This window comes from Schistocerca piceifrons, chromosome 4 (genome assembly GCF_021461385.2).
Source record: "Schistocerca piceifrons isolate TAMUIC-IGC-003096 chromosome 4, iqSchPice1.1, whole genome shotgun sequence".
Taxonomy (NCBI): Eukaryota; Metazoa; Arthropoda; class Insecta; order Orthoptera; family Acrididae; genus Schistocerca; species Schistocerca piceifrons.
The window spans coordinates 390,564,612-390,580,798 of record NC_060141.1 but is presented as its reverse complement, the minus strand read 5'-3'; the positions used below and the strand labels follow the sequence as shown (position 1 = coordinate 390,580,798).

At 43.6% G+C, this 16,187-nt stretch overlaps 1 protein-coding gene across 1 annotated transcript in view; it reads left to right on the top strand.

Moving 5' to 3' along the window:
- Window positions 1-16,187, top strand: part of LOC124794912 (DNA polymerase epsilon catalytic subunit 1) — a 306,938-nt gene that overhangs the window by 222,266 nt on the left and 68,485 nt on the right. The window contains exon 29 of the mRNA XM_047258614.1: window positions 9,204-9,407. Within this exon, the coding sequence (XP_047114570.1) occupies window positions 9,204-9,407 (204 nt within the window). The remainder of the gene's footprint in view (window positions 1-9,203; window positions 9,408-16,187) is intronic.

The following is a 16,187-nucleotide window of genomic DNA, read 5'->3' as shown; positions in this document are numbered from 1 at the left end:
TTCTCTCCACTTTCTCAATCATGTCGTCAGACCGGCTTGTGCGAGCCCGAGGTTGTTTCAGTTTGTTGTCACACGATGTTCTGCCTTCATTAAACTGTCGCACCCACGAACGCACTTTCGACACATCCATAACTCCATCACCACATGTCTCCTTCAACTGTCGATGAATTTCAATTGGTTTCACACCACGCAAATTCAGAAAACGAATGATTGCACGCTGTTCAAGTAAGGAAAACATCGCCATTTTAAGTATTTAAAACAGTTCTCATTCTCGCCGCTGGCGGTAAAATTCCATCTGTCGTACGGTGCTGCCATCTCTGGGACGTATTGACAATGAACGCAGCCTCATTTTAAAACAATGCGCGTGTTTCTATCTCTTTCCAGTCCGGAGAAAAAAAATCTGAGGCCTTAGAACTTGAATGCACCTCATAGACCTGCAATAGCCTGCTGTGCTGTGGTGCTAAATCCATGATGAACTTGCTGTTGCTCCTCCTTGCCTCAAACCAGTGACTTCTACTGGCAGTTCAATGTGGCAGTGTCACCCAGTGCAGCCCCTTTGGTCTGGTAGAGCTGTGAGACTAACAACAATTTCATTGCATAATGATCAGTAATTACAGCTGGTAATGGCATTCTTGTTGTACATATGTGCTACTACCAGTCACGTATCCTGAAACACCGCTGCCACTGTGGAAATCTGGCTTGCCCCTTGCTGCGTTGGTTTGTGGCGTGCCACTGAGTCCACTGCTTCATCAAGCTAGCCTACCTCGAAACATTGCATCAACCTTGTTGAATTATTATAGTGACAACATCCCTCATGATCTTATGTGTGGCTCCAATACACTCTTCAGACTCACACTTTTGTGCCAATATGTGGTCAGTGTGGTACAGCAAACAACCAAAGCAACCATCTTTAGGTGAGTTTCATAACTGGAGTTTACTATTATTGTGCATTTCTATGTTTTATTGTGTTTGCTAAGTTAAAACTAAACAGTCAGACTAATTAAATTAGCTGTTGCTGGGAAGGCAGTAGGTGTACAACTATGTCTTTGTGAACAAACTGAAGAAATAACGGGGTTTGAAGCCAATTATTGATATATACAAAGCAACACGCACTAGTAATCTTCAGTTATAAATGTCACATGAAGATGGCTACTTGGTAGTCAATTGAAAAATCGAGGCAAGAAGTCAGCATCGTCCACCTTGCAAACCAAACGTCTTATGGTATAAAAAGCCCAATGATTGCAAATTCTGTACAGTCCAGGAAAATATGAAGTGTCAAAAACAAAACCATGCCTTTTTGCATAATGAAAATAAGTTTTAGTTCATAATCTTTTGATGTATATTTAGTTTTAATAAGATAAGAGTGTAATTAAACACATGTTAATGAACCAACAGTGTGAGGAGACAAGTACATTTTTTTGAAAATTCCTTGTTGGATACGTTTCAGTCACTTTCCGTGCAAAGTAAAATTATGTAAGAGAAATCTTGGAACTGGTGCGCCATTTTGTTGAGAAAATTTTCTATAATATTCAAATTTTGTGCTTTACAGACCAGCAGAATTAGTTAAAGGTCTATCTACTGGCCATGATGGGTTATTCTGTACCGAATGGTTACAGTGTCAACCTTTGCCAGTGGCCTCTTTTGGATGTGGTACAAAGGGCCATGGGATCAGAACACCGCTCTCCCAGCCTTTGTCGGCTTACCAAAGCTTGGAGCTGCTACTTCTCGCTCGAGAAGCTCCTTGGCAGGTAACTTGAGGCTGAGTGTGCCCTGTTCCAATCGTCCCACAAAGAAAAAATCCCTGCCAGTACCAGAAATTGAACATGGTCCTCCAAATAGCAGTCCAACACACTTACCACTTAGTTATGGAGACGTATTACAGGTAGAACAAAAACAGCATTTATGTAATAGAAAATTTCCTCAGCTTTCATCTGGAACTTAATAGTAGAAGACTCGAGATGAGCCTGTGCTCATAATGGCTCAGATTGTCACATTTCTCTGTAATGTTTACATGCAGTCTCTGAATATGTTCAAATTATAGCTCCACACATGTCCAAGTATGGAATGATTGTCTTCAAGTATTTACAAATTAAATATGAAAAGTCAAAGTGCTGTGTAAATATTTTCATAGCAATCCTCTCCTCATAATCTCTTCAATGGCCGTTTCTCTGATTGTAATCTTCACAAAATGTAAACAGTCATGTGTATGTCTGTATTGAACCGGGAACCTTGAAACGACGGAGAGGCTTCATGCCGCCGTAGCCCTCAGTGGTTCACAACCCCCAACAGGCCACAGCATTCCACCCACCCTACCGCCGCCCCACACCGAACCCAGGGTTATCGTGGTTCAGCCCCCAGTGGACACCCCTACCCCCACCCCCGGGAACACCTCAGACCAGAAGAGCATTATCCCAAATGTTTGTGTGGTAGACTAATTATGGTGGATGCGTATGAGGAGACAGTGTTTGCGCAGCAGTTGTTGACATAGTGTAACTGAGGCGGAATAAGGGGAACCAGTCCACATTCACCGAGGCTGGTGGAAAACCGGCTTAAAAACCATCCACAGGCTGGCCGGCACACTGGACCTTAACACTAATCCGCTGGGTGGATTCCTGCCGGGGACCAGCACGCTTTTCTGCTCGGGAAACTGTCACATAGGTGTCATTTGATAGACCACCTCATTGACTATCATTTAGTGTGCTGATCTTGTTTATAACTTATTGCATTTGCTATTAATGAATTTTGTAAACACATTGTTGTTAGTCAATCATTTTAAGCTCACAGATGCCAAAATAATCTCTACATAAGGCTACCTTTACTTAAATGAGGCTCATGAAATGCCTCAGGGGGCTCGCCACTCTTTGGTGGGTTCGTGCTTGGTCCCAGCCTTTGCAGCATCTTTTCCCTTCCATGCTGCATGTCTGTCCTCTTGCTATCCTTTTTCACCTCCCTTTGGGATCATGTGTGGGGTTTATTGGGAATGTTCCGCAAAGACCGTTGCTGACGTAAGAAGTCTCACTACTCTTTCTCATTCCCTTTTCCTTTCTTTGTTTCCCTTCTCCTGTCGTTCCTCCACTTCGGCATTTGAGATTTCTCTTTTTCTTCTTCCTCCCTGTGCCCTTCTGACGGCTGGCCCACGTGTCTGATGTGCAAGAGGTGACTGGTTAATGCATAGTTCCCAGCCCTGGGTCAACAGGTTGGGTTCGCACATACCCCTGGTAAAGGCCAGGCCCAGGGAGGGGTGATTGCCTGACCTTCTACTTTCCCAAATTGCTGATTGGTCCCTCGGTCCGGTGCTCAGGAGGTGTGTCCTGAAGTGTGAACAATCACCTAAGGCGGTTGTGCCCCCTTGTGAAGGGCGCCCCCAGTTGTAAGGACCACACCGTCGGAGATGCTGGTAACCGTAGGGGATTTTCTCACAATGGGCCAATCCTCTTCACAGTCAGTATTTACGAAATGTAAACGGAATGAGCCTAATGATTCAAAGACCCATCCGGCTGCACCACGGTTCCTCATGATTTCATGTACTGAAGACAGTCAGTCCTTCGCAACGGTAAATCTGTTTATTATTCAGAAAGGTGTTGATGCAATTGCTGGCCCTTTGAAACCCTGCTCTCATTTACAGAATGGCACTTTGCTTTTGGAGACTACTTCTGATTCACAAGCACAGCAAAAGCTTGCTGCCTCACTTCTCCACGGCTATCCTGTTTATTTCGAGGCCCATAGAACTCTGAATTCTTCCCATGGTGCTATTTACACTAGGCTGCCTGACAGTCTGAATGAGGCTAAAAACCAATCGTATCTGTCTGATCAGTGTATCATCACCCTCCATTGGGTGATTAAAAAGGTAGATTACTCCTTAGTGCCCATGCACAGTCTTTTTCTCACCTTTGATGGAGTGGTGCTTCTGTCCAAGATCAAAGCAGGCTATGAAATTATCACAGTCCGACTGTACATTCTGAACCCGATGCGCTGCTACCAGTGTCATCGTTTCAACCACACTAGAATGTCTTGTCAACACGCAGGCAAATGTGTAACCTGTGTTAGGGATGCACACGAGGGTGATTGTCCACCTTCTCCCCGCTCTATAAACTGCAATGGCAGCCATGCCGCCTCCTCTCAGGATTATCCCGTGTATCTTGATGAGCGGACTGTCCAGGAGATCCAAGTAAAGGAAAAAGTGCTTTATCCAGTCACTCGCAAGTTATTGGCTAGTCACGAACCTTGCATTCTCTCATCTGACACTTATAGTTCTGTTCTTGTTACCTCTTGTTCCATGAAGGACATGGCCACACAGACTTGTGACCTTAGATTCAGCTCTAAGGTTGTGAAATCACCCACTGTCAAGGTAGCATTGCAATCTCCTCGTCCAGCCATCAATCTCTCCCCCTCACAGGGCAAAGCCACCAACTACACAACTGTTAGGCCAGAAAGGACAGAAGGAGTACTCCCATGAAGATTTCCTACATCCCTCCAGCCAAACAACATCTGAGTCTTACTCTGCTAATCCGAAATGCTCAAAGAAGTCCAACAAAGGCAAACGGTCTTCGCCTTCGCTGACCTGAAGATCCCCTTCAACGGTGTTGCCATGTGATAGCTTAGTCCGGCCGGCCTCTGTGTCGCCAGTGCGCACCACCAACAATTTTCCTGTGGTGGACTCCACAGACTGACAGCACAAGCAAGCTGATGCTTCTGTGGACCTCAAGGAGCAGGATCCTCCTGCTTCTGTGCCCTGTGGCAGCGAGTCTGCGCAGGCTGTCACTCTGCAGTCGCCGAGGTGACACTCCTTCATTTCTTCCTCATCATGACTCTTCTCCAATGGAACATTTGCAGCCTTCGGTCACACAAAGAGGATTTACAGCTGCTTTTACCATCGCAACATCCCCTTGTACTCCGCCTTCAGTAAACAAAATTGCATCCTCATGACCACTTTGAGCTTTCACATTTCTTCCCAGTTTGTTTCGAACTTCCCCCTGAGGTCAGCATTCCATGTCATGAGGGTGTCGTGCTGCTCATACAGGATGACACTCATAGTCAACCCATCTCCATGACTAGCCATCAAGCTGTTGCAGTTCGCCTTTTCCATTCTCACCTAACTTTTTACCTCTGTACTATTTATGTCCCTCCATCATTTGATGTCACTAGGGCAGTCTTCCCTCAGCTTATTGGGCAGCTGTTCCCCCATTTCTGCAACTCTGTGACTTTAGTGTACATCATCCCATTTGGGGTTCTCCCAGAACCTGTCGGAGAGGTACCCTCTTGGCTGATCTTCGTAATCAACTCAACCTCTTCTACCTTAACACTGGAGCACCTACATTCCTTTCCAAATCCTCACACACCTATTCCCATTTGGACCTGTCCTTCTGCACTTCCCAGCTTGTCCATCATCTTGAGTGGTCCGTTCATTCTGACACCTACTTGAGTGACCATTTCCCATGTGCTATTCCTACCCCACCTGCATGCACACCCAAATGGCAGGTTACTAAGGCTGACTGGCGGCTTTACTCCTCCCTGGCAACCTTCGGAGAAGAAGATTTCCTCAGTTGTGATGACCAGGTGGAATATCACACTAACATTATCTTTACTGCTGCAGAACGTTCCATTCGTCACACTTCCTCTTTACCATGCCGTGTCCCAGTTCCTTGGTGGACTGAGGCATGCCACGACGCTGTTCGCGCATGGAAACGTGCTCTCCGCATTTTTAACTATCATCTTATGATGGCAAATTACATTCATTATAAACAGATGCATGCAGAGTGTCGTCACATTCTTTGGGATACAAAAAAAGCTAGCTGGATTTCATTCACTAATTCTTTTAACAGTTGCACCCATTCCTCTGTCATGTGGATCAACCTCCGACGGCTCTCTGGGAACAAGATCCATTCGCCAATTTCCGGCCTGATAGTAGCAGCCGAAGTCATCATGGACCCTATTGCTATCTCCAACACCTTGGGCCACCACTTTGTGGAAATTTCGAGCTCATCCCACTATCACCCTGCCTTCCTCCATCAGAAATGAGCGGAGGAGGCTCGGGCGATACCCTTCTCTTCTCAGAATCGTGAGTGCTACAATGCCGCTTTTACTATGAGGGAGCTAGATCATGCTCTCAGATCATCCTAATCGTGCGCCTCAGGGCCAGGTGCTGTCCACATTCAGATGGTACAGCACCTTTCTTTTGTGGGCAAGCACTTTCTGTTTAATGTGTACAACTGCATCTGGACAGAGGGCATGTTTCCCAGACGTTGGCATGAATCCATCATCATATCCATTCCTAAGCCCCATAAGGACAAAAACCTTCCTTCTAGCTGTTGCCCCATCTCTCTCACCTGCTGTGTTTGCAAGGTGATGGAATGATTCGTGCCCGGCTGGTATGGTGGCTCGACTCTCGCAATTCACTAACGACTGCAACGTGTGGATATCGAGCATACCATTCTGCAGTTGACAATTTCGTTACTAGGTCCACCCATTTCATGAATGGTTTTCTGTGGAAATCCCAGACTGTGGCTGTGTTTTTCAATTTGGAGAAGGCCTACAACACCTGCTGGAGAACAGGTATCCTACATATTCTTTACACGTGGGGCTTCTGTGGCCACTTGCCCTGTTTCCTTCGGGAATTTTTAAAAGACCCTGTGTGCAAGGTGTGAATGTGTTCTGCCTTGTCGGACACCTTTATGTAGGAAACCGGTGTGCCTCAGGGTTCCATCCTGAGTGTTGTCCTCTTTGCTATCACCATTAACCCTATAATGGCCTGTCTACCACCGGGCTTCTCCAGCTCCATTTTTGATGACGTTTTTGCCATCTATCACAGTTCTTCACGGACCTATCTCACTGAGTGACGTCTTCAGCGATTTCTTGATCGTCTTTACAGGCTGTTCCGTTCGTTGAAAATACAAAATTCTTGGGGCTTATGCTTGATAGGAAACACTCTTGGTCCTCCCAAGTGTCTTACCTGGCAGCCCACTGTACACAGTCCCTCAATGTCCTACGTGTCTTCAATGGTACTTCCTCTATTTGTACCGGTCCCTTGTCCATTCGAAACTTGACTATGGGTGTTTTGTTTATGCGTCTGCACGTCCGTCCCTCCTTACTCTGTCTCAATGCTATCCACCATTGTGGCATCCATTTAGCCCTGGCACCTTTTATATAGCCCTATTGAGGGTCTGTTTGCTGCAGCTGCTGAATTACCGCTGTCCTACCGCTGTGACTTTCTCCTCGGCAGGTACGCATGCCGTTTGTCTGCTATGTGTGGCCACCCACGTATGCCTCCTGCTTCGATGATTCCTTTGATCACCAGTATGGGGCGCATCCCTCTTCTCTGTTACCTCCTGGAGTCCACTTTCAGCACTTGCTCCGGCGGCTTAACTTCGTACTCCCTGCAACTTTCCTGGTGGGTGTTAACCCTTCACCACCTTGGCTTCATGAAGCAGACAGTGTTAACCTTGGCCTTCATTCGCTTCCTAAGGACACTACCCCAGCCTCACTCTACCGCCTTCAGTTTCTTGACCTTCACATAGAACTTCACGATAGTACCTTTGTGTACACTGATGGCTCTCGAACTGACCGTGGTGTCGGGTGTGCCTTCATAATTGGTGCCAATGTTGCTCAGTATTGGCTTGCAACACACTGCTCAGTATTTACAGCCGAGCTCTTTGCCCCGTATCAGACCACGGGGTACACCCGACAATACGGAATTTTCTGTTGTGTCCTTTGCTCAGACTCTCTTGGCACCCTTCAAACTCTATGCGCGCTGTCCATAGTGCAACGGGTCCAGGAAAACAGTTACTTGCTCACTCTTGATGGAGCCACTGTGATTTTTATGTGGGTTTCTGGTCATGTTGGTCTGCCAGGAAAAAAGGCTGCTGCCAATGCTGCAGTCCTCCTACCTCAGCCCACTAGTTCCTATATTCCCTCCAGTGATCTCTGTGTTGCTGTCTGTCAGGAGGTAGTCTCACTTTGGCATCGCCATTGGCCCTCCCTTCATGGGAACAAGCTCTGGATTATTAAGCCTCTCCCAGTGGATAGGATGACCTCCTGTCGGCCCTCTCACCGGGACTAGGTCATTTTAGCTGGGTTGCATATTGGGCACTGCCTTTTTAGCCATCATCATCTGCTAAGTGCTGTTCCCCCACCACTTTGTACACATTGCGCCCAAGTTTTAACTGTCTTCCATTACCTGACGGAATGCCCATTTTTTAACCGTTTACGTTCCTGTGTGGGCCATTGACTGCGTTTTACTTTTTATCTGTCGTAGCAATATGGTGAAGGCCATTTAATTTTTAGTTTTGGACCTCCGTTTCTGTATGGTGTCTTTGGTAGCACTTTCTCCATGTCCCTGTTTTTAGCTGTCTTCTCTTACATTAGTAGGGATTGACATATAGTCGTTTTTTAACTCCTCTCTGTCTTTGTGTTCTGTAGTTGTGAGTTGGACGCATATGACCCCAGTTGTCTTTGCTCCCCTTAAACAAAACAAACAGGCTCATCAAAATAAAATGCATTTATTTGCAGCCATTGTGATTTCATCAGTTAGTTTTCTGCACTGGGTTTTCCTCCATTTAGTCATCATGAACGTGCTTAGCATGCATGGCAAGCTCACCATTTCCAAGCAGCTGCACTTAATTCTGTCAATCTGTCACCTCCACTGTCGAAATGGCCATCCTACCCCTGTCAGTGCATCTGTATTTGTACAGCCAACTACCTAGTCAGCTTAACAAGAGCTCTACAAAAAGCGATAAAAATTGTCAATCAGTAATGTACTAATTTAAATTCATTTGACTAATAAATATTTGAGTAATTAATTCATCAAGCGATGGCAGGAAAATACACATATAAAAGGTATTGTGTATGTAAGCTTTCAGAGCCAGTCACTTACAGACAGGATTTCTTCTCATCCCATCCTGTAAGTTATCTCTGATGCAGCAGTCATTTTCCTTCGCCCCTTATCCTTCCCCTTCAACCCTTATGCCAAAAGGAGCAGCCACTAGCTCCAAAAGCTTGCATACATAATAACTTTTCATATGTGCATTCTCCTGCCACCGCTCGGTGAGTAGATTTTTTTAACTATACAATTATATTTTGTTTTCAAAAGCTGATTATTTTCATTGAGTATTAATTCAAATTGTGGGAAAAATATATTTGGCATTATTATACATGAACTTTTCCTTTATTGTTTACATTATGTATTTTGTTCTGCTTTGTGTCTACAGCTCGTAGCAGAGTTTAAGAGACTGGGGTCAGTGATCGTGTATGCAAATTTCAACAAGATCATTATATGCACCAAGAAAAGAAACATTGAAGATGCTATTGGCTATGTTGAATTTGTTGTCCAGAGCATCAGAAATAAAGAACTCTTCCACAGCATTGAAATTTCATATCAGCAGTGTTGGGAGTATCTCATGTGGCTGGATCCAGTGAGTGAGTTTATGTTTTTTCTTAATGTTAAGCTGTCTGATTGCAATTTCATTCATCAAATTCTGGTGGAGTTGTGTTGTTAATGTGTTGTGAAGAAAAATTCTAAAGTCATTATTTCTTATGTTATTCAAATAAAGCAAGTTAGCTAGTAAACGTTCTGAAGCTGTTGTATATAGATAAAATATTGGACAACAGTTTAAATGCTGTAAATACTGCACCAAGAAATTAAGTGAACCTTCAGTTCTTTATACTCCCAGAAGTGTGAATGGTTGTAATCATTATCCCGTATTTTTTATTATGTCTTTATGTCTTGTTGGGGAACTCTGAATACTTCCAAATAAGACAAAGACTTAAATGAGGATGTATTTTTTCTCCTGCACTTTTTAATGTTGTGATGGAGGGAATGAATAGGGCCGTTAAAGATATAGTATAAGAAAAAGACTTTCGCAGATGATATGGTAATATGGGGCATTATAGAGGTAGATGTACAGGTACAACTTGATTTGTGGAAGGAAATAATGAAAAGGTATGGACTAAAAATAAATAAAGATAAGAGTGAGGTAATAGTATTTGGAAGAGACAAAGAGATCAATGGGAAGATTATTTTGAATGGAGAACTCCTCAAACTGATAGACAGTTTCACTTATTTAGGGAGTGAAATATCTAGTGATGGAAGAATAACCAACAAAATTATAGGAGGTTACAGAAGGGAGGCAAGTTGTATAAAACAATAAAACATTTGATTTGGAATAAGGAACTTTCAGAAAAAGCAAAACTCCTTATGTATAAGAGTTATTACTTCCCTATTGTTACCTGTGGGGGAGAAACATGGACAATGACAGAAAGGGACTGGAGCAGAATGCAAGCAAGGGAAATGAAATTTCACAGAGCAGTTAAGGGGAAAACAAGAATGGACAGAGTAAGGAATGTAGATATTAGAAAGGACCTTAAACAAGAAAATATGAGAGAAGAAATTGAAAAAAAGAGATTAAGATGGTATGGGCATGTTAAGAGGATGCATGGGGAGAGACTTCCCAAAATTATGGAAGAATTAAAGATGGATGGGAAAAGACCTAGAGGGCACCAAAGAACACGGTGGAAAATGGGAGTGAGAATATCTGTGGAAAGGAGAGATGTGACCTGGCAGCAAGTGGAGGAAGATAAATGGTGGGAGGACCAAGCCAAACGGAGAGGACTTGTCAGCTCCCAGACCTGGCAGTAGCTGGAGTGGGATCCGGATACATACATATGTCTTATTACTTTGGTGTAACATGTAATTCCAATACTTGCTTGTTCTGTTACTGAAAGGGGGGGGGGGGGTGTTCGGCAGTTTGGTCAAACTGCACAATTTTCTAATAAAAGAAATACTTGGTCGTACACATACATTAACAGTGTAAGCATATTCAGGATCGACTATTAAGATTTCTGTGTTTCTTTTTTTCTCCCCCTCTATAAATCACCATCAGGTGACGGCCGGATAGTTCATTCACAAATGACACTAACACTTTTTTTTCTTATGTTCTTCAAAATGAACTGGCATTCGCATTATCCTTTCTATGTCCAGAGTCCTAATTTTTCACAACATAAATTAGCCTGCCGGAAATTGTGCTGAAACGAAGTTGCTGCCTTCATGAGAGCAGCTGGTTGGTGTTAAGGACATACCTCCAATACAGATTCTAAGACAGTGTGTTTTGTCTTATTTATCAGATGATCACACACTAGTCCAGCTCTAGTTGTACCAGTGGCGATCAATACAGATTGAACATTGTGGCAGTCATATAAAAATGTTCGTCACTTGTTCTATCCTCAGAACCAAATGTGTAATGCGGACATTTATTAGTCTGTCATGAAGTAGTATGTCAACTCAAATTAGTATATGGCAGGTATCCTGCAGAAATGTGGCAGTTGAGTATATGTACAGAAGTTTCAGCATCAGCATTATATGTAGTGTATAATATTGGGCTGAGGGCACCTCCAAGCATGAGGCCTTGCAATATTCACATAGCTGCAGCATCTCATCACTCAACCAAATGTGTGCAGCGAGTAGATACCTATGATGAAGGTGTCTGGTGTTCACAGTGTGAGTCTTACACGTTAGTTTAGAGATTCCTGAGTTGCACTCAACCGACAAATCAAAGAAGCCTGCAATAAGGAATCTGCCCTGAACAAACACACCAAAGATGTTGGCCATTAATATTATGAGTATCATATGTTCCCCATCCTTTTCTGAAGCTATTTTGGATGGTAGCCAGTTAGAGCCTGGTTTTTGCTTATGTATGAGCTTAATACAGGAAGCCTTCAACCCCATTCTGGAAGCTGTAGTACAAGAGAATGGCTCTATTGTCCACTGCTCCACTGGATGCAGCCAGCAACAACCATATAATCCCTCTCTGAACCTCCTATTGACTGCCTACAGACAAAGGGAGCTGATTTATTCAGCACATTAGTGGCAGGATGCTGGTTTATTTGGCATAGCTGCAAAAATGTGATGTGGACCCAGCAGCAGACTGCTGGTTCCAACAGTGACAAGCCTCAGTTATAGCAGCCCAAAGATGAACACGCAGCTGCAGACTGCAATGGTGAAGGGGCAGCCTTTGGGCCACACAGTTGCAGTATGAAGCAAGACTGTACTGCCCAACCGAGGGCAGCATGATACTGGCGTTGTTGGCTACGGCTACAGGTTGGCAGTGAACAGTGTAGATGGCAGCATGGCCAGCTTGGCTGGCAGGGTACTTATGGGTCAGGCTACAGCAGTGATATACTCCAATTAAAAAAACTTTGTTATTGACAGATAGCAGTGATGGAGGGTAGTGTTTCAACTGAGCAACCACATGTGGTAGATGTCCTGTCTGCATAATGGGCAACACAGTGAGCACATGGTGCTAGAGAAAGAGCTGGCCTCTGCTACTCAGCTTCCTGAAATGTCAATCACAAACTTATTTTAATCAGAGTATAGGTGGGTAACACTGGTGGGTGGCAGGCAGCTGGTGGGCCATGCCTATGGGCGGCATCAGGCAACAACCGTTCGCAGGAGCAGCTTAGACACACTGCATGATTTGCACACCACATGGATGGGACGGCTTAGCAGTGATGCCCAGGCTCAGTGTTGATGCAGCTCTGGCCATCTGCAACAGTCAAATGAGCCCCAAGCAGTGCCAGCTCGAACGCAGTGCACATGTGGACAGTTTTCTGCTTCCCTAAATGTCCAGGGTATTCACGGTGTGACTCCTTAGTACTGCTGGATGGCAGGCAACAAGCTGTAGGCTATACTTTGGCCCACTGTAGCAGTGGAATGTACAGACGCAGCACACTCCCGGCAGTGCACCGGCACACTGCAACACACAGCCCGCGTCGAGGCAACATTGTATCACTGGCCACACAGCATTGAACATGAACCAAAATTTTGCACCTCCCTTGAAACCAAATGGAGGGGGATCCTGACTTCTGACACCAATCTGTACAGGCGCGAGAAGTAATGGCTTGATTGAGAACAGTAGAGAGAGTCCTTCGGAAAGGAGGTTTGAAATGAAAGAGAGAAATAAACTGAATTTTGACTATACTCTGAAATTATGGCTTACATAAGGACTCATCCAGGATGGACGGTGAGGGCATCTGCCATTCTGGATGATAGCTGTACATAGTAATAGGAAATGCAGAGCAGTTGGCTCACGTTTGAGCTAGCTGGTGGCCGATCGAAGAGAACAGAATCGGAGGCAAATGGCGGGAAGCCGCCTACCCAATTTGGAAGTTGAAGTACAAGAGAGTGACAGGACTGCACTCTGCTCCCAAGGTTGCAGCCCGTAACAATCATTTGATCCCCTTCTCACACATCCTATTAGCTGCCCACAAATGTATGGGACTTGTTATTCAGCACCGTGGTGATGGGATGCTGGTTTACTCAGCCTAGCACTGGAAATGTGGCATGATGCAAATGCTACAGTTCTCATAGACGGTGCAGGAACTCAGGCTGGTACCTTGGTTGGAAGGCATTTGGAAAGAAATTTTAGAATAAAATTTTGATGTTGTTGTTGCGGTATTCAGTCCAGAGACTGGTTTGATGCAGCTCTCCATGCTACTGTAACCTGTGCAAGTACCTACTGCAACCTACGTTCTTCTGAATCTGCTTAGTGTATTCATCTCTTGGTCTCCCTCTATGAATTTTACCCTACTCGCTGCCCTCCAATACTAAATTGGTGATCCCTTAATGCCTCGGAACATGCCCTACCATCCGATCTCTTCTTTTAGTCAAGTTGTGCCACAAATTCCTCTCCTCCCCAATTCTATTCGGTACCTCCTCATTAGTTACATAATCTACCCATCTAATCTTGAGCATTCTTCTATAGCACCACATTTCGAAAGCGTCTATTGTCTTCTTGACTAAACTATTTATCGTCCATGTTTCTCTTCCATACATGGCTGTACTCCATACAAATGCTTTCAGAAAAGACTTCCTGACACTTAAATCTATGCTCGATGTTAACAAATTTCTCTTTTTCAGAAATGATTTCCTTGCCATAACTAGTCTAAATTTTATATCCTCTCTACTTTGACCATCATCAGTTATTTTGCTCCCCAAATAACAAAACTGACGTATTACTTTAAGTGTCACATTTGCTAATCTAATTCCCTCAGCATTGCGTGATTTAATTCAACTGCATTCCATTATCCTCGTTTTGCTTTTGTTGATGTTCATCATATATCCTCCTTTCAAGCACCGTCTATTCCGTACAACTGTTCTTCGAATTCTTTGCTGTCTCTGACAGAATTACAATGTCATCAGCAAACCTCAAAGTTTTTATTTCTTCTCCATGGATTCCTACTCCAAATGTTTCGTTTGTTTCCTTTACTGCTTGCTTAATATACAGATGAATAACTTTGGGGATAGGCGGCTACAACCCTGTGTCACTCCTGTAACCACACCTTCCCTTTCGTACCCCTCGACTCTTATAAGTGCCATCTGGTTTCTATACAAATTACAAATAGCCTTTCGCTCCCTGTATTTTACCCCTGTTACCATCAGAATTTGAAAAGGAGTATTCCAGTCAACATTGTCAAAAGCTTTCTCTCTGTCTACAAATGCTAGAAATGTAGGTTTGCCTTTCTTTAATCTGCCCTCTAAGATAAATCGTAGTGTCACTATTGTCTTGCATGCCGCAAAATTTCTATGGAATCCAAACTGATCTTCCCTGAGGTCGGCTTCTACCAGTTTTTCCATTCGTCTGTAAAGAATTTGTGTTAGTATTTTGCAGCTATGACTTATTAAACTGGTAGTTTGGTAATTTTCACAACTGTAAACACATGCTTTCTTTATGATTGGGGTTGTTATATTCTTCTTGAAGGCTGAGGCTGTTTCGCTTGACTCATACATCTTGCTCACCAAATGGTAGAGTTTTGTCATGGCTGTCTCTCCCAAGGCTATCAGTAGTTCTAACAGGATGTTGTCTACTCCCGGGGTCTTCTTTTGACTTAGGTCCTTCAATGCTCTCTCAAATTCTTCACCCAGTATCATATCTCCCATTTCATCTATGTCCTCTTCCATTTCAATAATATTGCCCTCAAGTACATCGCCCTTGCATAGGCCCTCTATATACTCCTTCCATCTTTCTCCTTACCTTCTTTGTTTAGGACTGGTTTTCCATCTGAGCTCTTGATATTCTCACAGGTGGTTCTCTTTTCTCCAAAGGTCTCTTTAACTTTCCTGTAGACAGTGTCTATCTTACCCCTAGTGATATACGCCTCTACATCCTTACATTTTCTCTAGCCATCCTTGCATAACCATTTTGCACTTACTGCCGATCTCATTTCTGAGACATTTGTATTCCTTTTCGCCTGCTTCATTAACTGCATTTTTATATTTTCTCCTTTCATAATTAAATTCTATATCTCTTCTGTTACCCAGGGATTTCTACTAGCCCTCGTCTTTTTACCTACGTGATCCTCTACTGCTTCCACTATTTCATCTCTCAAAGTTACCCATTTTCTTCTACTGTGTTTCTTTCCTCTGATCAATCGTTCCCTAATGCTATCCCTGAAACTCTCTACGGACTCTGGTTCTTTTAGTTTATCCAGGCCCCATCTCCTTAAATTCCTGCCTTTTTGCAGTTTCTTCAATTTTAATCTACAGTTCATAACCAGTAAATTGTGGTCAGAGTCCACATCAGCCCCTGGAAATGTCTTACAATTTAAAACCTGTTTCCTGAATCTCTGTCTTACCATTATATAACCTGTCTGAAACTTTCCAGTATCTCCAGGCCTCTTTCACGTATACAACCTTCTTTCATGATTCTTAAATCAAGTGTTAGCCATGATTAAGTGCAAAATTCTACAATTTTTATGTAAAGTCTATAATATTCCCAGACTATCAGAAGTCCTGTACAGCAATGTCACTGATGGCAAATGTTGGTGGTCAAATGTTGTCATTCTGCAGGCAGTTGTAGACGTTTTCTTCGTCGTCAGTTGAAGCCCTCTTGGTTAGTTACTCATAATTAGTTCGTTTCTTATTCATTGATCATATTCACAATAAACATTATGTTGTGTGTGATTGCACACACACATGTGGATGGAAAGGGGGGGGGGGGTTCATGTCAGCCATTTACTGGTATGTAATTAACTAATTACTTCCATTGTAATGAAGTTGCGTATGAAGTAATCCTTCTCTATGAGCCCAAATTAAACTGTTTGAGGGTTTACCAATGGTAGTCATATTGTGTCTTTAAAATCTTTTGTCCAATCTGTTTCTGTATATCCAGTATTGTGAGCATATTTAATACTTCTAAACT